The sequence below is a fragment of the Gallus gallus genome, chromosome 7, assembly GCF_016699485.2.
Source record: "Gallus gallus isolate bGalGal1 chromosome 7, bGalGal1.mat.broiler.GRCg7b, whole genome shotgun sequence".
In the NCBI taxonomy this organism is placed as follows: domain Eukaryota; kingdom Metazoa; phylum Chordata; class Aves; order Galliformes; family Phasianidae; genus Gallus; species Gallus gallus.
Window position 1 is genome coordinate 5,310,700 of NC_052538.1, and position 22,158 is coordinate 5,332,857.

Consider the following 22,158-nt stretch of genomic DNA (forward strand, 5'->3'; position numbering starts at 1 on the left):
CTCAGTTGGGTCTACTGAAACACAGAGAAAGCACACATCCAGCAGCAGTACGTGTCTTGGCAGACCAATAAGGGCAGTTCTAAATGCTGGGCATATATGTTTGCTGTTTCCCCTTCCCATTCCTTTTATTCTCACTATAATGAACTGCACAAGTAGCTGGAGACACCGTACAGCTCTGGTAGGCAGCCATGGGCACAGCTTCATGCCATTCTGCCAGGCACCCTGCAGCCATCCCAAAGGTTTGCTTTTCAGTGAAACACTACTGCTGCTTTTCCATGGGTATAAAATGAAGACTTGCCAGGATTAGGGCCCACGTGATTATTTTGGCAGTCAGAAACAGAACTGGATTTTTCTGACTTCCGAGGCAGTGGCTTACAACCAGCCCCTTTCATGCCAGCTCGTGTGTCTGCACAGTGTAGTCATCATCAGAGGATTACAGTGCTACCTTGGTAAATTAATAGCAAGTTGCTGTGCATGTCTGGTGCTTGATACCAGAAACAACAAGCATAGAACCAGAAGACTCAATGGCATATTTCAAACACCCATAAAGCATCTTCTGGAGTTGAGGTTATAGCTTCAAACCTATCCAGTGCTGTCCAAAGTAACACCGAGACTCATTCCATGCCAGCATCATTCCCTAATAACCCACAGTCTTTTGTTCTAAAGGATGATAATGAAAAACTGCTGAGGTGCTCCAGCAATCAACATTAGATGTTTACAACATACAATTTGTTCACAACAAAGGTGTTATTTATGTACTACGTCACGTGAACTATCACTACCTTTTGCCGCTTGGTGTAAATTATCCCTGTAAGCTGGAAGATAAGTATGTTTATTAGCAGCATCAATTAAAGAAATATTTGTGCCACGTCCCACTGGGCATGACTATGCTAATACTTCTCTCCCCTTTCCAAACCCAGTGTCTAAATCTAATTAGTTTTGAAAATCAACCCTATCAGGACAATATAGCTCTGTTATCAGTTGCCCACAGCTCTTGATAAAGGTTGTGTTTCACTAGAAGAATGCTTTGGTACCACTGTTTTATATCACTGCCCATCAATGACAAACTGATGATGAAAGGCTCGTTTATAGCTCAAGGGACTGACACTCTCCCCCCGCCATATGTACTTACTTTATTTGGATGCCAAAACAACATGGTTCAAAGAACACCATGAAGTTGTCATTAAATTCAGTTCATGCAGCATGCAACTCTGTACTTGCCCTAGGTGCTTCCTAGCCTGCTCCAAGCCTGCACTTCACTTTTTAAACCATACATGTCTCAAAGATGAAGACCTTTCTCAGCTAAGCTGACCAGATAGAGCTCATCTTTGGTGCTCTAACAGCCTCCCTCTCCACCTGTGGTGCTTGGGCCAACATGAACTTTCTGCACAGGTGAAGCATCACTGTAAGAGCATCGATAGCTTTTAAACAAACAGAGAGCAGCCACGTTCAGGAAGGACACTCAGCTTTGCATGGCACAGAGCAAAAGGTGACCTTGTGCAAGCAGAAAGCACGAGTGACCCACCAGACTGAGGCCCATGCAGATGCTCCCCTCTGCTAAGCATCTATGGAACAGTTACAGCACGCACATCTTTGCCTCCTCCATCTTCATTGGAGACTTTGCTACATGGAAACACACAAAAGACCTAAATCACAATGCCAGGGTTAAGAAGTAGTTGAGATCAAGCTTCTAAAAATTGTCCATGATGGTAATATCTTTCTTCTGTAACAATGCAGAAGTGCAATTGAGCAAGCACGTGCTAAAGACGAAAGCAGATTTGTTATTCTGGACTGTCATTTCCTATCAACATTTTCTTTTTTGAAGGCATAATTATCTAAACATGTGGCTTTTAATACTTACACTGCTCATTAACTCTGCATTTGCCAGTCTCACAACTGCAGCTATGGCACTGGGGGGAATCACGTGGGCCCAGAGAAGCAGAACTATGGAGAACACTGGACCCCTCAGTTTGCAGCAGGGGTAAAACCTCCAAAAAAGAAACACTTGCCTAACTTCAGAATTCCCTTCTGATGGCATCTCTGCAATCCCTTTGGACCTGGGCTATGAGGAACCTGTAAGGCTGTTAACTCAATGTGCCTTTCATAGATGCTTGGATTAGTGAAGATTCTTCAGACTAGACAGGCCTTAAACCCCAAGATTTTAAGGGAGCTCTTTACACGCTTTTCATGCCTACACTTTACTAACAGGTCCATATAAACCCCCAAGTTTCTCCAGAAGTAAACCTGTAACAGCAAGCACGTCTGCACATTGATTTAAAGAACAGACAAAAGCCAGCATACACGTACAAAACGATACGTTAATTAGAAACTACTGCTTTTCAGATGATATGGTAAAGGAAAGCAAAGCATTCATGTCCAATCACCTTCTTCTCCCATTCTGCACTTGGAAGAGACAACAACACGACCAAAACAGGCCGCGTTCGCAACTGTTGCTGTGAAAGGTAATAATTTCCCATTTACAACGAGGAATAAAACAAAATCATAATTAAAAAAGCCTCCTTAACAAGCCGCCGTAAAACCCCACTTTTGTTCCCCACGTACACTTTATTTGGCAGTGAGAGCATGGCATCCAGCAGTAATTGTGCAAAAAAAAAGAAGGACGGTGATATAAATCACCAAAGGTTAATGATCAGGATGTGAACAGAGGGACTTGTTTACAGAAATAGCATGCAATTTAAAATTTACAAGAGATTTAATGCCACTGCTTGGCAATCACTAAAACCAACAGCCCAGAAAACAGTGACATTAAGAAAAATATTACAGTTATCATCATTCCAAAATAAGTCAATTAGTGTTAGGGCATGCGCTCGCGATTACTTGACCCATTTGGTTTGCACTTAAGTGAAAAAAGAATCCCCCTTCCCCCCCATATTGTATTGAGAGTACTGAGTTGTGACCTATTTTGCATTCCATATTTCTTACACCGTCCCTCTTACATGCTGCTGGAGATGGTGGCAGAGGTTTTTTCTCCCCTCCCGGCTTCCGACTCATTCTGACCTTTTGACATTTGTAATAATAACAAAAAATAAAAGAAGAAGAAGAAAAAAAAAATCAGAGGAAGGAAGTTTATAATTATGTTGTTCAGACGGAGGTGGTGGTGGTGGTGGAGGGGTTGGGGGGGGGGAAGAAAAATCCAATGTGCTCTCACACAAAAGCCACGCTGGCTGTCTTTGGCGGAGGAAAAAAGAGCAACGTAAGTCAATTTGTGAACTCTGGCACTGCACGACCTTTAGAAATACAACAATATACAGAATTTACAAGCAAGAGCAGCACATGCAAATGACCCGGCACTGTCTCGCCTTTGGATTAGAGCTGCAAAGAGCATTATGGAGAACGCTTTCACAAAACAAATTAAGACTGTTGCTTAAATGTCACGGCACACCATTGTATTAGGCTACAGATCATTACACCTGATACTAACACTTATAAGAACCGTAATAACTTCGGAAATATTACATCGGGTGCCCACATGTAGAAAGGGGGGAATAGAGAAATAAATAAATAAAGGCAGAAAATGGGTTCTCGAAGTAATTTAAACATCACCACTCCGCGACTAGAGGGAAAGGTCAGAATTTAAGTAAGCTGAAAGGAACATGAATGGTAAAATAAAATGGGCAAACAAAAAAGATGAAAAGACCGCCGGAATGACTCTGCAAACATAAGATGAAAGCACACATGCTTTGGGCAAATTTGATTTCCATTCCTGCATTTGGTGGGAGACGCAAGGAGGACAACTTCCAGAGAAGCGGGGTAAAAAAAGGGGTTAGAGAGGGGGTGTTCATCTACAACGTGTGGTTTTGTTACCTTCGGTGTTGGTGCTGCTGCTGCTGTATATATTTCGCAGGCTACCAACACGGTTTAGTTTCCAAGCTTTGCGTTTGGCTGCATCCAGAGAGCAGAAGGGGGAGAGAAAACAAAGAGAATAGAATAAAAATAAAGAAAAAGGGAAAAAAATGAAAAAAAGGGGAAAAAAAGAAACATCAAAATAGCATGTGAAGTAAAATACAAGCACAAGCCTGTTACGTGTGAAAAGCTACACACAAAATGCACATAGGACTACACAGCCTCTCAAACCCTCAGACCGCATGGAAGGCCTCTTCTTTCTTGGGAATGATTTCTATATCTCTAAAAGGTAACAAGATCTGGCAAGACCAGATGGACCTGCTATTGGAACAAACAAAAAGAGCAGCAGAAATAAAAAGGCACAACGTGTTTGCACAAGGGACACATAACCGGACAAAACAACTGCAGTACAGTGCTATTTAAGAGCGAGGATCAGCCAGATGAGTTGCTCCTTTACCCTGGGCCATCCCACATACAAGGAGGGAACGATGTACCTGCTATGTGATACCTCTACAAGGCTTCCAGTCACCTCACCTTGTAAAATCTGTTCTGCAGCATCAAGGAAGAGATCTCTGCGACCAGCAAGAACTGGATGAATATCCAGACCTCCTTGTCAGCAGCTCTCAAGGACCCTCATCATAGAATCATCACAGAACAGTTGGGTTGGAAGGGACCTCAGGGATCATGAAGCTCCAACCCCTCTGCTGCATACAGGGCTGTCAACCTCCATATCTAATACCAGACCAGGCTGCCCAGGGCCCCATCCAACCTGGCCTTGAACACGTCCACAGATGGGGCATCCACAGCCTCCCTGGGCAGCTGTTCCAGCACCTCATCACTCTCTCAGCAAAGAAATTCTGCCCCCAGACAGGGAAGAGCCTTGAGCTCAGGTATGGGGCTTCTAAGAAGGACAGTGCCACTTACAGTGCTATTAATTATGATTAATTTCTAAGCCATGCTTTCTCTCTAAACATTCCTCCACTCTAATTCAGCTTATTACAAAGAAACTCACAGTAAATCTGGAATAGGACCCCATCAGCACCTTATCCTAGCTAGACATCATGTAACACAGCGAGTAGCGCGATAAAATATCTTCAGAATTTTCTTTCTAAATTTAACAGATATTTTTTAAATGTCCCAATGAATTCAGACTGCATGGCTGGTTCCCACAGACCAGGCTGCCCAAAGCCCCATCCAAACCTGGGCATTCACAGCAACCCAGGCAGCCTGTGCCAGGGCCTCACCGCTGCGTTCCCATCAAAGAAAGGCTTCGTTAGATCTATCTACAAATTAAAGTTCATCAAATCTAAAAATATCCTCGTTATACACATCCTTCAATATGAAAAACCTTCTGTTTTAGAAATGTTTAACAAGTCCCAGCAGGTACCGGCAACCAGAAAGGCACCATTTTCCAGCTGAAATCTTGTTTTTCCTGAAAAAAAAATAATTTACATATAAATAGGCAAAATCGAGGTTTGGCATGCTTAGCAAAAGAAGACTGTTTCCAGTATACGAAGATCTTTTCCCAGTCTTTTTTCATTTTTCATACTTTAATCACATGTTCAGGTATGGATATATAAGCAGGAAGTGAACTTGCAGCCTGGTTTCCCATTAACCTATTGATGAAATAAATCCATTTTAATGTGTTAAGTGTCATGCCTTTTTCTTCTTTTTAAAGAAATGGACCCTTTTCTCAGTGATGCTGAGGTCCTGATACATCCCAGTGTGTCCTTTAGCATTGATTAGACTCCGGCCTGATTCCTTGTGGTGCTCTGCCATCTCTGAGAATTCAACAGTATTATCACCATCAGGCTTTGGACAGTGCCAAATGTAGCCTCTGCGGGGTGATTGATGTACGTGTGACCAGCAGGGCCTAGCCCAGCCATCCTATCCTGACTGCCTTCAGAATTACAGCCTAACCATAAATTTCTGCTGCCTACAAACAAGGCCTAAGCAGGCACTAGATGCTGTTATTTGCTGATCTGTATTTGGTTTATATACCAGAATATTTGTTCTATACAGTTCTATTCACTCTCAGGTTCAAAAGTTAGCACAGCATAAGCTCTGGTTGCCAGCTCTGGTGATGTACGTGTGTATATACAAACAAAACCAAGAAGGACAGAACTGGGTTCCAATAAAAATCTATTAAAAAAATGCTTCATTATTTTACAGAAACAAAGCTTCCTAATTAGGAAGATCTTTACAGTAGATTGATTTGTTGAAGTATTTTTCACCCAGAGGGTGGTGACGCACTGGAACAGGTTGCCCAAGGAGGCTGTGGATGCCCCATCCCTGGAGGCATTCAAGGCCAGGCTGGATGTGGCTCTGGGCAGCCCAGTCCGGTGGTTGGCGACCCTGCACATAGCAGGGGGTTGAAACTACATGATCACTGTGGTCCTTTTCAACCCAGGCCATTCTATGATTCTATGACTCTATTTTCTGGAAGCCTACCTTCTCTACAAAGATATCAAGAAGCACCCCTAGTTAGAGTTCCAAAGAAACCCAAACACACCTCTCAAATGCCAAATATCCGGGATGTAGGTGCCTATGCCCCAGAAGACACCAGGTGTTTGATTCGCCTTGTCCTGAAATTGCAGCTTGTATTCTGCCTGCTACGCTACATTCCTACAATCTGAATGACTAATGGGTTTTAATAACGTTTTGAGAACAATCTGATTAACATCGACACTTGCCCTGATCTCTGGCTTCACCATCGACAGAAAAACAACATCTTGCAGCAATCAAAGTGTTCCCCCATCCCAACTAGCATGCAGGCACAAAGTGGGAGCACAGCTTCTGATCTTCACCAAGCTCATTAACTTGCGAATGCAGATCACCAAGATTAAGCTTCTACCTTTGCCAAGCAAATTAATTTGTGCTTCCAAACTCTCAATCTGGACTAGCACAATAAGTCATTATCTGTCACCCAATGACTCTGAGCTCTGGTTTAAGAGGGTTTAACAACCCTGCAAAACAACACCTTAATTGTTGCAACGTCCAACTGCGCACGCCATCGCCCGGCAGCTCCTCCCAGTAGTTACCATAGGAAGAAATCACAAAGAAAAAACTGGGAAAGCTTTGACTCTTGGAGCCTGATGTGTGGTTTTATGATGAAGGGTTAAAATGGTTTCTTGAGCTCTTACAAAGATGCTACTCTCCATTTCCCCATCTATGACTTGATGTGTCACTCACATGGCACACCCAGACATCCAGTTTGAATATAGCAGTAAAGGGACAAGAATGAACTTCATTGATCTGTGAGGAGGAAAGAATGATGCACCTCTATATGACTGTGTCAAGTGTTACAATGGGCCATATGGATCTTTATTTTTTATATAGCAGGAACTGCTCCCCAGGTAGGACAGAGGTCAGCAGTTGTTGAATCATCTCCATACGCTGTAAAAGAACCACACACTACCAGAAGAGACACACCAGTTCAAATTCGTTGTATTTCTTTACGTGTCATTTTTCTTGTAATTCTAATTTTTACAGCAAATGAATGGTGTGCTCCATTTCCATCCTTCATTTGTCTCTTGTAAAGTTTAGGCAAGCAAGACTCCCACTCTCTTTTTTTTTGTTCTAAACAAGCTTTTCCAGCTTATTTTTTAAAAGAAATGACCTCCACCAGTTCGTCTTTCTGTTTCACCAGCTGCAGGAATGACATAAAGCCTCCAGATCTACAACCTGGACATCAAGATCAATAAAATTCTGGGTTTCCTATGAAAAGCCTCAACAAATCAAACATGACTTAGGACAACTGTGGCTTAATGTGAAGAAATGCTACAGCTTGGAAACTGCAAATGGACGGAAGGTATCTGTGCCTATAAGAGCACGTGGGAGTTGCTATGACTTTGCTATGACTCTGTAGGTACTGGATGGACTCAGTGTGCATGACCAGAGGCAATCCCATTCTGTTATTTGTCTTCTAGGTCCTTATCTTCACCACTGCAGTTTGTAAGGCATGGCCTGCAACCCACACCCGCTGAAGTGGAAGCTGTACAGGCTACTGAATGGCTTTAACAGGCTTTTGAACATCCAAGTAGCATTGTAATAGAGCTTTACAAAATGACTCTAAACAGAAAAGACTTTAAACTAGTGGGGTATGATGACATGTTGGGTCTCCGTCCATTACAGTGAAACCTGATGATAATGGAACAGTGGCAACGGTTTGCCATTTCAGCTAAAGCTCTGGGATGACATCCAGCTGTACCTGGAGGCTCAGGCAATCCCCCATTTGCTGACAACTCAAGTATTCCACTCTGTGAGCTGAATTACACTTATTTAACAAACATGCTGCATGTAAAATGAGGTAGAACACGTATGTTTTAAGCATGCACATCTTAAAGAGAGAACTGGCATGCCAGCAGATGAAGAGGAGAATTAGGCTTTGGAACAGCCTTTTGTTAAGATACAGAGTAACTGGGAATCAATTAAGCTTAATGACTCCCAATTACCACACATCTTCGTATTTGTTCAGGCAATAACTTTACATCTGTGACCAACCCCTTGCAGACAAAATTTCAGTGTTTGCTTTCTTTAATAGAGATGCTATTTATTCTGCGTTAATGAATCTACTTTTCCCATCTAATTTTGATTAGTTAGGTATTGTAGTAAATATGTTTACCACCCTACGATCAGACATCATTATTTCTAAAAGCACCTACTGTATTACTGATGTGTGCCTCTGATGGTCCATCTGTTTAATACCTGTACCGCTTTCTAAGGATGCTTCAGATACCAGTCACCTAAACACCACATTAATCCCCTTCAAGTTGCTCACATTGAATTATTTGTGCACATTGCTAAGTAGAAAAATGCTTCTGTTCTTAGGAGGCTCTGAATATCTCCAGTCTCACCCTACAAATCCTCCTCCACTGCAGTACTGAGAAACCACAGACTTGTTAATGTCACCTCTGGTCTCCATGTGACAGAGTTCTTTGTTGATTAGATAAATAGTCCTCAGATAGCTGATTAAAAAATGATGTAGCCGTTAGGTTGTGTGTCCAAGCCTTGTCAGCCATGTTGGATGTTAAAGTGTGCATGAATTACATCCCTGGAGTGTGCTGAACAGTGCTGATTAAATGAGGCACGCCACAGCCCTCAGCATCAATTATCAGAAATAATAGGATCTTTTCACCTACACTGGAGGAAGGGGGCTGGGGATGGAGTCAGCGTGCCACTCATTTCTCAGAATATCTCATCATCATAAGCACAAAATAATAACACTGCTCATTCACCTAAGGACATTTGTTTATTTTCATTGTGTAACGATAAAGACTGAGAAGATATACGAGGAAAAACCTTCTCCCACAGCCTGTGCCAGGTGAACTTTTACATGCAATACCTGAATGACACCTACCTAGAAAAACACGGGCATGCAAGCCCTGGGCAAGAGGCAAACCCGAGCATTGGGGGGGTATTCAACTCATTGTGCACCACGAGTGGTGCCATGAGGACCCGCACAACTGCAGGCTGGGGACCTCTCTTTTTTTGGCGGTCAGCAGAACAGCCATTTGCTCAATAAGATGACACTCTTTCATAAGAGGGCTGAAATTACTTCATTGAGATGTAGCCCAGGAGATTCTTACACTACTTAAACTTGTTTCTTCAACTGTGAAGGGGCCTGACGCAGCCTCCTTCACCCTGCATAGAAGCAGCAATGATGAAACTCCTCAGAAAGGGTTGGAAAAAAAAAAGGCTATAGAGAAAGCTAAATAATCTCGATGCATTTTGTTTCTATATGACCAACACTACGTTCTAAAGTTAAAAAATACTGAGTATAAGGATCAATATATACAGTTCTCTTCTGTATTGACTAACAAGTGCTCAGAGCTGCATACAGCAGATCTGTTACATCAGGCTTTTGAAGTAAAACACCTTTCAGCATTTCAATGCTACTCTGAGGTTTCCAAACATTTGTTCTCTGTGCTGATGTTAATAGGACACGTATCCCTATGGACCCCAAAAATGGAGCTGAAATACAGAATATATAACCACTGCATTATTACTGCATAACAACAGAAGCCAAAATCTGTCAGTAATCACCCATAATGTATTAAATTGGAAACCAGGATACTCAGAGAAGCAAGCTGATGGGTATCAATGGAAATGACTAAAAATGCCCAGTTGCAGCAGTTCATATCCCACTAACCCACTTTAGGCCTCTCCCAGATTAAAATCCTTTCCAGTGCTCTGTTTCAAAGCCACAAAACACTCTAACAGCGATACTTCCATTCACATTAATACTTAATCACATTTGGCTTAGCTTTCGCATGGAACATTTCAAATAAAAGAAAAAAAGGGGAAGAAAGTTACTTTAATTAAGTGGTTCTACAAAATGTTTTCAATTCCTTCTCTCTCCTTTGTCTTCAATTTAACTCTGCCGCATTGCTCCACAGAAACTTTAGCAGTAGGCAAAGGGCTCACTAAACTATTCAGTGCATTTCCAATACACTATAAATATACCAGATTCAAATCGACAAAAGTAAATGTTAATTGGAAACATTTTTTCTCAGTTTTTCATTATCTGAGCAGAAAATTATGGGTCTTTTATACACACACACAAAATCCTTTTCAACCACCTAGAAAAATTATCTTTTAATAAAAGCTTTAAATTATACTATCATATTTCAAAGGCAACGAACAGTTAAAGCAGCTAATCAAAGGTATAATTATTTAATGACTACTACTCATGCTATCTAACAGGGCCATAATTGCTTGGCTGTGATCACTAGACCACCAGCTTCAATACTGGAAAACAAGTACTTTGCTTGTAGCATTTGATCGACCAATTTCTGAGGTTAGTTTCTCCAATTGGGTTAACTTCACAAAGCTGGCTGACTTATTATGGGATGAGATAATCACTTTGTCACGCTGCCTCCATTTGTTTCTGTGCACGTCTGTACTAAAAAGAAAGAAAACAAACGGCAGAGGAACATAAAGCACCTGAGAGCATGCAAAAATATTACCCTGACAAAAAGCTCTTTGTCAAAATCATCATTGATCTGTGTCATTTTTAAGGACATGTGACAGTTTTCTGTTTATTGTCCATCTTAATCTCCTATAACTAGTGTGGGACATATGGGGAACATGTGCTGTCTGCAAGCAGCCTACCTTCTTTCTGCTCCTTAGACACAGCATCGACTCAGTGGAAAGAGAAAATGCTCCCTTGCCTATCCCATAGAGAACCACTGGTTTTATGGCACGATGGATTTATTCCTGCTTCGGACCATCAGTTTCATCTATGGACAGGGAGATGAGGATCTTGTCTGGGGCTGATGAACAAGCAGCATTTAAATCCATTAACCAAAGATGCACTGCTCTACACCCTTCTCCTTCTCTGACCAAAAAGCAGCCCCATTCTGTTGATAGCCCAAGCAATTACTGTCTAGAAAACAGTTACAAAACAACAGAAAGAGCTGTTTCTGCTCAAAGGAGTGATATTTGCATGGTTCATCTTGGATTTATTTCCTTCTGCATTTAATACAATGATCTTAACATGGTACGGGAGATTTCCCACTATACTCACTGTTATCATAGGAAGAATGTAAGTTGTCCATAGAAACCTTTTAAGGTGAAATTAAGACAGATTAGGCACTTGAGTCACGGAGAGAGTTCCACTTTTTACATATTCTGAAATTTAAAGCAATTACAGAATTGAATGGAAATCTCCATTTAAACTCCTACAGTTGGACAACATTTCACCGCCTTTAATCCGCATCACCTGCACTGCTATGAAATGGAAGTTAGCACTATGGAAATAAAAATGCGAATAAAAGGCACGTCTGCAGATGTGATTTCACAAGCAGGTCACTCTTCTGAAAAGCAACTGTTGTTAACATCAGTTCCTAAGGCCATTAGATACACAGCCTAGGTGCAGTCTGTGTACATACCCTGTGTAAAACAAAGGCAAGACAACTTTGCTAGAGATCTAAATCTTGTTCAGCAACACAAGCAAGTTCAAGTTGTGCAAAAAACATGTCAGAAAAGGGTATCCATGAAGTACACCCCATCACCCAGTAAAACTAATGCGAGGTGATCTCTCAGCGTTAGGCATTTAATAGTTTAGCATGTTATTCTGCTTCTGGTGAAACCTTTCATGTTAGCATAGGGATTCCTCGCTAGAGATATTCAAGTTGGAGAGATTTACTGTGTCAAGGTCTTTCCCTACAAACTACCAGCCCATCTGTAATGATTATTTCTCTACAAACCTGAATGCCTGTGCTCAAACAGGAAGGTCACCAGCTCCCCTTTTGACTGCACTAACACGGGAGACAGCTTTCAACTCACCCCCCTTCACTTGGCTTCAGTTAGGAAATAGAGACCCGTACATCTGGGCTCCCCACTCCAAGGAGGACGACCTGAGGGTTAATCCCACGCAAAGTTCCTCTCTCATAGCACAACCACAAAGCCTGCATCTAGGCGTGTTAGCAGGACATCTAATCATCATTGGTATTCTGGGACAAAACCTACAAAATCAAACTGCTTACTCAAAGCTCCTAGCTCAATATGGGCAATAGGACAAAGAATCTTGGACCCTTTCATCAGCAGTTTATGCACCTGCCAACTTAACTTTCAGAACTGATAGTTCAACCAATGGTTACCACATTGGGACCTACATTGGTGACCTACAATGGGAGACGGAGGTCTCTTTGGGCAGGTCTCTCAGCCCAAGCCTGCTAGGGAGAAAGCAGCTATTAGATTCTTCCATTTTAAACTTGCTGTGGGAACAGAAGAACTCTTCCCAGTAGAAGATTCATCATTTTCTCTCTTCTCCATGGATGGCATCTGGATTTCAAGGGTGCGATGTGCAGGATGCTACTGTTACTTATATTTGTACTAGATTGGGGTCTTCAGATTTACAGAAAGCTGTTCATTTTAACTCAAAAGTGAAAAAAATAAAAATAATAAAATGGAGATGCTCCTGGAGTGGGATTACCCACCAATTGCCCAGATGCTGTTTTGAACAAATCCAGCAAGATGAAGGTTCACTCCTGCAGCTGCTCTTAGATGAAAGTTATGGCATTTCTGTAATTTGACTTCTTCCTGAAGCTGTATTTGCAATTTCCCAATCCCCTGGGAGATGCTGCCATTAGAGCTATAAAGTCTGAAAAAGGAAGGTGCCATTTTGTATTTGCATATTTTAGATACTGCACATTTTGTCAGCATGTACGCAATGATCGCATGACAGCATGATAAAGCAAAACCAAATGAAGAGACCCAAATGAAGAGACTCCCATCTAAGTGGCACTGCCTTTCACCCCCCAGTGCAGCACTGAGTAACAACTGCATTTTGTCCGGAAAGATAAATATTAAATCCTGCATTTACATCAGATGCTGGTGTCACATGCATCCTCACTAGCTGAAGATCTGAGTTGTTAACTACTAAATGGGTAAATGACAATGGCTGTTACTAATCGCTTATTGAATAATGAAACTGACACAACTGATAAAAGGTTTCAATCCTGGGAAAAAGTGATTTATAGTATTTCACTCTACTGGCACTGTTATTTGTATGACAAATGGTTGGACAGACACCAGTTAATCTCTGCACACCTCCAACTCTGATGTGGCAGCTTCTGCCGGAGCATCCAAATAATCAAGAACAGCTAACAATACAGCCGCGCTGTCGCGAGGGGCTGAATGCTGGTATTTTATCAAGGCTGATCCCCAAATCAATTTACGCAATGGATTTTTTTTTTCTTGGTGGGGGGAGGGAGCACGTGGCAAGCTTACTTGCCACGCATCATAAAAACGATAAGCCACAGCTTGCAGCTAGGCTGATAGGCCATGCTCCTGCGGCACCGAAATGAAATCATCAATACAACTAAGGCGTTAATGATTTCAGAAAGATGTGTATAGTTTATGGATTTTCTTGATGGTAAAATCTGAACTGCAGCATCACAGGGAGCTGTCAAGACTGCTTGTTATGTTGCAGTGGAATGCTGTACTGCCTGCTGGGGACTGCAAATCCCATTCCCCACTCAGGAGGGAGAGGGATGTGGCTTCTTTTGAGGCAGTATGAGACAGGCTTTCTCCCTCTCTTGAGGGAAAAGTGAAGCTTTGTATTTATGAGCAGTTCATCAACAGCAGTTTTATCTCATTGGCTGTGTTAGTGACATCCTACTTCGTGTGTAAGTCAAATGTACTTCATCAAGCAAGTCTTTCAAAAGCATCAAACCTCTCCAAGTGCTGAGCTTCCTGAGATTCCACTCTTGTGTCATTTTTCAACTCTGCAACTGTGAGTTTTAACTTCTCATTCAAAAAAGATGCCCACTACTATTCAATCGCAGGAGCATAGAATCATAGAATCCTTAGAGTTGGAAAGGACCTTCAAAGGTCATCCAGTCCAGCTCCCCTGCAATGAACAGGGACATGCATAGCTAGAGCAGGTTGCCCAGGGCCTGATGCAGCCTCACCTTGAAAGCACCCAGGGATGGGACATCCACAACAACACTAGTTTAGCTGTTCCAGTGCAGATGTCACTGATGAAGATATTAAAGAGTATCAGTCCCAGCACTGACCCCTGGGGGACACCACTTGCCACCAATCTCCACCCAGACATGGAGCCACTGACCACCACCACTCTCTGGACCTGATCCTGCAGAACTGGTTCTTTGTCCATTGAACAGTCCGCCCATCAAATCCATACATTTCCAATTTGGAGAGAAGGATGTTGTAGGGTACTGTGTCAAAGGCCTTACTGAAGCTCAGATAGATGACATCAGTGGCTCTTCCCTTGTCCATTGATGCAGTGACACCATCATAAAAGGACACCGGGTTGGTCAAACAGGATTTGCCCTTGGTGAAGCCATACTGGTTTCTCCTGTATCACCTCCCTGTCTTCCATGTGCCCCAGAATAGCTTCCAGGAGGATCTGCTCCATGATCTTCCCCAGCACAGATGTGAGACTGAACAGCTTGCAGTCGTTGATAGCCACGCTCCCATCATGGGAATCATCCCATGACATCCTTTTTACCCTTCTCAAAATGGGTGTGATGCTGCCTTTTTTCCACTCACCAGGGACTTCACCTGATTGGCACAACTTCTCAAATATCATTGAGAGTGGCTTGGTGACTCCATCAGCTAATTTCCTCAGGACTCTGGGATGCATCTCATTGGGACTCATAGACTTGTGGATGTTCACACTTGTGGATGACCTCAGGAGGTCACAAACCTGATCTTTGCTTACAGTGGGACAGATGTTGCTTCCCCAATGCCCTCCTACCAAACCAAACATTTGAGTCATGTGTGAGGAGCCATTACCAGAGAAGATCAAGGCAAAAAAAGTTAAGTACCTCAGCTTTCCCCTTGTCTGTTGTTACCAGCCTGCCTGCGTCACCCACTGGGGTGGTACAACCCTCCTGTACTTTCCTTTTCTTGTTGAGGTACCTGTAGAAGTCTTTCTTGTTCTCGGCATCCCATGCCAAGCTCAGTTCAAGCTTGGCCTTGGCTTTCCTGACCCCATCCCTACACAGCCTAGCAGCATCCCTATAATCTTTCTATGGTACCTGTCCCTGCTTCCTGTGCGTTTTCTTCTTGCTCTTCAGTTTGACCAACAGGTCCCAGTTCAGCCATGCTGATCTCTTGCCTGCCTCTCCTGACTTGCTACACCTGGGGACAGAGAGCTCTTGCACTCTGAGGAAAGCTTCCTTAAAGATCTGCTAGCTCTGCTCCACACCTTACCTACGAGGACATTTTCCCAGGGTGTTTTGTTGACTAACTCCCCGAAGAGCTGGAATTTAGCTTTCCTAAAAATTAGCGCCCTAATTTTACACTTTGCATGTCTCATTTCCCTCTGGAGCATGAATTCAACTACAACATGGTCACTACAACCCAGGCAGCCTCCAATCCTCATGTCACCAATCAGTTCATTTGCATTGGTGAGCAACGGATCCCACATTGCATCCATCCTGATAAGGTTTATTACTTGACTTAGGAAGTAATCCTCAATGCATTTCAGGAGCCTCCTAGATCACCTACTGCTTGCTGTTCTACTTTTCCAGCAGATGTCTGAGTGGTTGCAGTCCCCCAGCAGGATGAGCACTTGCAATCATGATGCCTCCTGTAGCTGGAGGTAGAAGGCCTCACCAACAGGCTCTGCTTGATAGGATGGCCTGTAGTAGACACCGATCACAAGGCTCCCTTTGCTGCCTTGGTCTCTAACTGTCACCCATAGGCTTTCCACTTGCTCATGACTGTTCCTTAGGGACAGCTCTTCACCTTTAATTTCTTTCCTGATGTAGATAGCAACACCCTCTCCTCTCCTTCCTTGCCTGTTCATTCTGAACAGCTTGCAGTCGTTGATAGCCACGCTCCCATCATGGGAATCATCCCATCAGGTTTCAGTGACAGTAACTACACCGTGGCTTTCTAGTATCTTCCAGCTCCTCCTGTTTGTTTCCCAAGCTGTGTGCACTGGTGTAGAGGCACTTCAGCTGGGCACCTGGTCTTGTCACCATTCACTGAGGAAAAACAGCTTATACAAAGAACAAAATACAGAGGGAGAATAAAAGCATTCCAATTTTGCAAACTGAAAGAACTGACAGACCAGAGGTAATTATATTCATTCAACACAGCTGGATTATTGTGTACTTCACTACAGCTCACACCTTTTAAATGATTAACCCCAACACAATGCCACTTGATTCGAAAGCAGCTTTGCATACAGAAGCAGTAGTTAAGATGATAACTTACTTTCTCTTCTCATTTTTCTGTTAAAAAGCTAAATATAAAAACAAACAGCAGCACCTCACAATCCAACTAAAATCACAATAAAAATAAAAAATAGCTTTCGTACGACTGCTGAAGGCCAAGGAAAAGCAGCAACTCATCAGGAAAACACTGGGAAGGATGCCAAAACAAAGGTGATACAGAAGAGTGAAAAGATGAGGGAATGATCCCTGTAGCATGGCATCAAGGCGAGGATAAAAGACTGAGATACGAGGTTGGGCAGGTGTAAACTTGCCAAAGCTGACAAACCAAGGCCGGGAACAATATCAAGAGATGGTGCACCACACTCATACCACAGCCCACACATGGAGAAGAAGCCCAGACCACATACTTCAGTGACACTGTGGACCTAAAAATGTCGTTTTTCTTGGTTGCAATGATACTGAAGATACATGAGGACCTTTCAGTACTGGGTTGGCCTCTTGAGCACATATAGCACCAGTGTTGAGTTGGGATGGAGAGTACAAAGCCACATATAGGAAATTATTTTCTGATTATCCCACGTATCAGCTTTCCCATAAGTTTGCCCAGGATCAGTACGAGATTAAATAATACACAGATTCTTCAGAATCCTTTTCTTCTTTTCAGCTGTAAGCATAGCATCCATTTTATTCTAGTTCTCTAAACCATTCCCACCACTGCAAGAACCCCTACAATTAAATGACAAATTGGTTAGACAGCATCTAAGCCAACCTTGTACTACTCCTGAATATGCCAATCTGGTTGAGCAAATAAATACATAAATTAAAAGCACTGTAGAAGCTTCTTAGCAGTTGCTTAACTGCTGATTAGAAGTACAAATTTTAAGTAAAATTATTTCCTACAAATAGGCATTTTTTTTTCTTTTTGAATTCAAGATTTATTATCACATTCCTTTGTCAAGCATTTCAACTAGAAGATCTTTAAAGTCCCATCCAACCCAAGCCATTCATTCATTATACAGATACAATGTGTTGCTGATGAATTTATGAAATTCCTCTTTTGTCATCCTTAGACCTCCCATTCTACAGACATTCAGTTCTTTCTAACAGCTTTGATTTTCTCTATCAACTGACTCATATTCACTGCTGTTGCCTTCAGTATCCTTATTACCCAAGTGGGGTGGGACTAACAATGTTATTATTTACTCTGCATCTCCTAAGGCAATAGCATGACCCAACTGTATTCTTCCAAACCATCAATCAGTTCTCTAAAAGAAAGCAGAGGCTCTCGACCTTCTACACAGAGTTAACATGCAGGTAGTCACTGTAATTGATAGCACAGAAAAACCATGACACAGAGCAGCACAAGATTACTGTCAAAATACTTTGCAATCAAATGTAATAAAGGTTGATGGACTAGCAGATTCTTTCTTCTACTGTGCATACGTGTATGGATGCACAAGTTGAAGACTGCTTGCTCACCCAAAACCAGGAGGGGATCCTATCCCCAGGGATATAAACAAGGATTTAAACTGCAATTTTTCTTTATAAATCTCTTATCCTTCCCACAGTTCTGATTTCAACCCAGTCCACTCCTTCCATCCTCTTGCAAAAGTGGCTGGGCGTCTTGTATTACTGCTCTGGAGGCTGCACAGCATTTGGCAGTCCCTTTTACTTGCAGATAAAATGTCCTCATCTCCTACCCCGAAGGTAGAAAATGTTCACTTTGGGTTTGTCAATCAAGAACTCGAGCTTCAGTGTACTGCACTGGTTGATGAGTTAGGACAGAACTACAGCGCTCTGAAAAATGAATGAATATATGGTAGGGGCTGTAAGAGCTGGGAAGGGACAACTCTGAGAAGCTGAAGAGGGCAGGTGCCCTTCAAATGACAACAGTTCTCTGTACCCCACCGGGTCTCTGCTTCACTGCAGCAGGATATCTGGAACGAATCCTGTCCTCATCCACTTCACAGCGAGTATCCTGTTTTTCCAGTGTCCTCCTACAAGCAGGACTAAAGCACAGAAGGATTTTCACAAGCAGAGCCTCAGAGACATACACATTGGCTTCTGTGTAGCCCAAAAGAACATTTAGGACTTTATCTCAAGTGCCTCTTTCTTTTTGGAAGCGGTGAGAATGTTCGGGCTCTGAGGGACAGTTTATGTCAATGTTTTCTTCTTTTCTCAAAAGTATTGCAGGTTAAACTTGAGGCCTAACAACCCTGACAACGTCCCCTTACATTTTTTTGACAAGCCATTGAGTAGCATTATGACAAATTATGGGACCCGATGATACGTAACCAGAAAATCTATGCCAGCCAAAGGCTGTAGAGGAAATAAAAGCCTAAAAGAAGTATTTCTGGCAAAAAAAAAAAAAGAAAAAAGAAAATCCTTCCTCTTCATTGGTATAAAGAATCGCAGATAGAGAAATACCTTGATTAACCATGGGTTAATTAGTCCTCTGATTAACCAAGAGTCTCCTTACACAGTGACTATTTCACCTATGGCAGCACAGTGTGTCGAGGTCATACCCACTCTTCTGCTCGGGGGGCTGTACAGACAACATGCAAAAACCTTTACAGGCAAAGCTGCCTTCATGTCCTATTTTCTCTACTTCTTTGCTATCATGTTTCACCATTAGAATCATCAGTATGGGATCAACACTTCTATGGGAGTCCATCTCCTAGATACACGACAAGGACACGCTGCGAGACTTAAGGTAATGAGTTTCTGGAAATGTAAAATCCATCTGATAAACTTCTCATTCAAATTATTCAGCTGTGTATTTATTTTCAAATAAATTGAAACCCTGCATATCCTTTAACCAAACAAGATGCAAATAAAGTGTGCCAAGAAAAAAACCACAAAGTTGTCACCCCATTAACACTGCTGGCTGTGAGACACCCACAAAGACTGCAGAAATAACTTTTACAACCTGCAATGAGTAGGAAAACATTTATTTGTCGCTGGCTAAGTATTGCCTGCTTTCCTTCACTAAATTCACCTTTCTGAGCTCAGATGGCTGTAACATCCACGTGATAAACAGCATGTTTCACCATAAAATCTGAACTGGTTGCTCAAAAAATGTTATTTATAACTGACCATTCACAGCCTACTGACTGGCAGCCACCCAACCACAAAGTAATTATGTGTGTGACAATGATGACATTAAGCCCAAAGTAATAGGATAGCTTCCAGTTTTAAGGCTAAGTAAATCATGAACTGTACTTTTATGTACAAACACGTTGGCTAAAGCATTCCAGTTGTCTGGAAATAGGCACGTTCTCTTTGGTGTTTTGTTTACCGCCACAAAGTATTACCTTGGCTGAAAAGCACTAACATTTGGGACAATTTGGGATGACTACAAACCAGTCACCACCTCAATTTTTCAAAAATAATTTAAAAACCACAACATCTTTTTTTTTTTTCCCCTTGAAATACTACCTTGCATGCCAATTGCTTTCTATGCGCACAAGCACTGAAGTCCCAAGAGGAGGAGCTCTGGAAAGAAGAAATAACGAGGGAGCTCCGAGCGAGCTGCCAATTCCTTGTCAAATGAAGCAGAGTCAGAAATACTCCAGCCTGGTTTTGTAATCCATCACCATGAACTGCAGCACTTCCTCCCCAGATTAAAAAGACAGATTCAAAGCACTGGGGAAGGAAGTAAAAGGGAAGTCAAAGTCAAGTCAATGCCACATCAGTTAGAAATTACCAATGAAGAAGACGTGCACGCAGCGGTAGAAGCTGACAAGCTTTATGCCTGCATGCGTCAAACACAGCCTCCCCTGGGATGTCCCCTGAACACTCAAGCCTACCAGAGAGAATCAACACATGGCTCCCTTCCATTTTATTTTTTAACAGAATTCTTGCACATTTCAGCGTCACATTCAACTGGAAGCCTCCCATGGACGCTGATGTTACTGTACACATCATGATCCTATATATGTGATGAGATGCCTGCAAAATATACCACTGAGGAATCTGTTCCATCTGATCCTTGTGGTCCCCATCCAACTTGGGATATTCTACAACTCTATGACATTAGGGCCAAAGATACAGTTTCTTCCCAGAAAAAAAGTTCACCTTTCTAAGGCTTCCATCCTCTAGCAAGCTTTAAACAGGCTAATAACTCTCTGCTGCCATGCCTGCTGTCTGTGGGGTTATATGGAGCAGAAGGCAGGGTGTATCTTGTCATATCACTACAGAAGGATGAGTTTTCTGTATTCAAAGACAGGAATCACAGCATTTGAGAAGGTCTGGGTTGAAAGGCACCTTAAAGCCCATCCAGCTCCAGTCTCTTGCAGTGGGCAGTGGCACCTCCCACCACGCCAGGTTGCTCAAACCCCATGACATGTGTTGTTTTAAATCCACCTAAGCAAGCTGACTCTCTGGACTTGCAAAGCCTGATTAGCAAACACCAAGAGGCCAGGAGTCAGTTATTCACAGCTGCGTTTGGTACATGGCTGTGGTAATAACTAAACCATTAAGCAGTGTGAGGCTCACCAGGTTCTGACAGATGTCCCTGTGATGTACGTCTCCTGATGGAGAAAAGCAATGAAGATGGACATGAGTGATCTTAAAGGTCTCTTCCAACACAAACCACTCTGTGATTCTACAGTTAGGAGCTAATCATGGGCCTTCTGTTTTATTACAACTTCGCAGCTAAAGGCTTGGTTTCATGATGGGAATCAGAACCTCAGCAAGCGGGAAGCACACAGCCCAAAGAACCCTCTCAGTGCAGGCTGGGGAAGAGCCTGGGGTTGAGTGCTTAGAAGTCACCAAACACATGGATTTAGAGGGCAGATTTGTATTCCAACGGGGGAAGGAAAAAAATCAACAAGGGGAAGCATGAGCTCTCCATCTGACACATGGTTAATGCAGTGTTCAGCCTGCTATGAGGTCCTCTCCTATCTCCCCAGGCCACACACGTGTGTCCATGTGCAGATGTTACTGGGTGAAGTCCTGGCAGAAAACCTGCTTTATTCCCTAAATTCAATATGCCACAGAATATTCAAATAAGAGAAAAGATGTGCAGTACTGGAACAATAAGCATCTCTTAGGATGACATATTCTCTCATACAGTGCCAAGGGTTTGATGCACGTGCCTTCCCTGACTTCTTTTCCCACATTTTAGTAGGAGTTTGAATTAAGAAATCTGTGGTGTTTTTATTGGTGAGAAATTAACAGAAGCCTCATTAGCCTCTCAGAGGAGAAAATCCAAACCATGCAGCCAGCGACCGACCCTTTCCCTCGCTTCTTTTAAGGGATGCAGATTTATCCTCATTATGGGATTAGAAACAGCGCTCGCTCTGCTTAGTAATGTCATCCTTGTAGCGTCTGCAGATAAACCGAATGCTCGCTAGATCAGGCACCAAAGAAGCCACGTTCCTGCAGTCTGAAGGTTAAACTGGATTAATTTAGAAAACCTGAAAATTGATAACACCATCATTTAACATGTGCTCAACATGTGTGCTCAGCAGCAACTGGAATGAAATATCTTAAACATTATCAAACGTTACATCATTAAATATAAATTAGATGGAAACAGGGGAAAGCTAAAAATTGACTAGGAGTTCAGATACTCTAAATGGCTAATATGTCCATTTTTCACCTGAAGCCCTCTCCAATACCGTTTTGCTATTAA

The 22,158-nt window shown here is 42.5% G+C and overlaps 1 protein-coding gene across 17 annotated transcripts in view; it reads right to left on the reverse strand.

Moving 5' to 3' along the window:
* AGAP1 (ArfGAP with GTPase domain, ankyrin repeat and PH domain 1) overlaps window positions 1-22,158 on the reverse strand; it is a 295,523-nt gene that overhangs the window by 49,915 nt on the left and 223,450 nt on the right. For 10 of the 17 annotated variants that reach the window (XM_040703942.2, XM_015289268.4, XM_015289267.4 and 7 more), the window contains one exon: window positions 3,826-3,903. The exons of 5 other annotated variants lie outside the window; for them this stretch is intronic. In XM_040703942.2, coding sequence (XP_040559876.1) covers window positions 3,826-3,903 — 78 coding nt within the window. Of the gene's footprint in view, window positions 1-3,825; window positions 3,904-15,339; window positions 15,408-22,158 lie in introns of those variants that run through there. 2 more of the 17 variants (XM_040703943.2, XM_040703941.2) reach the window with 1 other exon arrangement.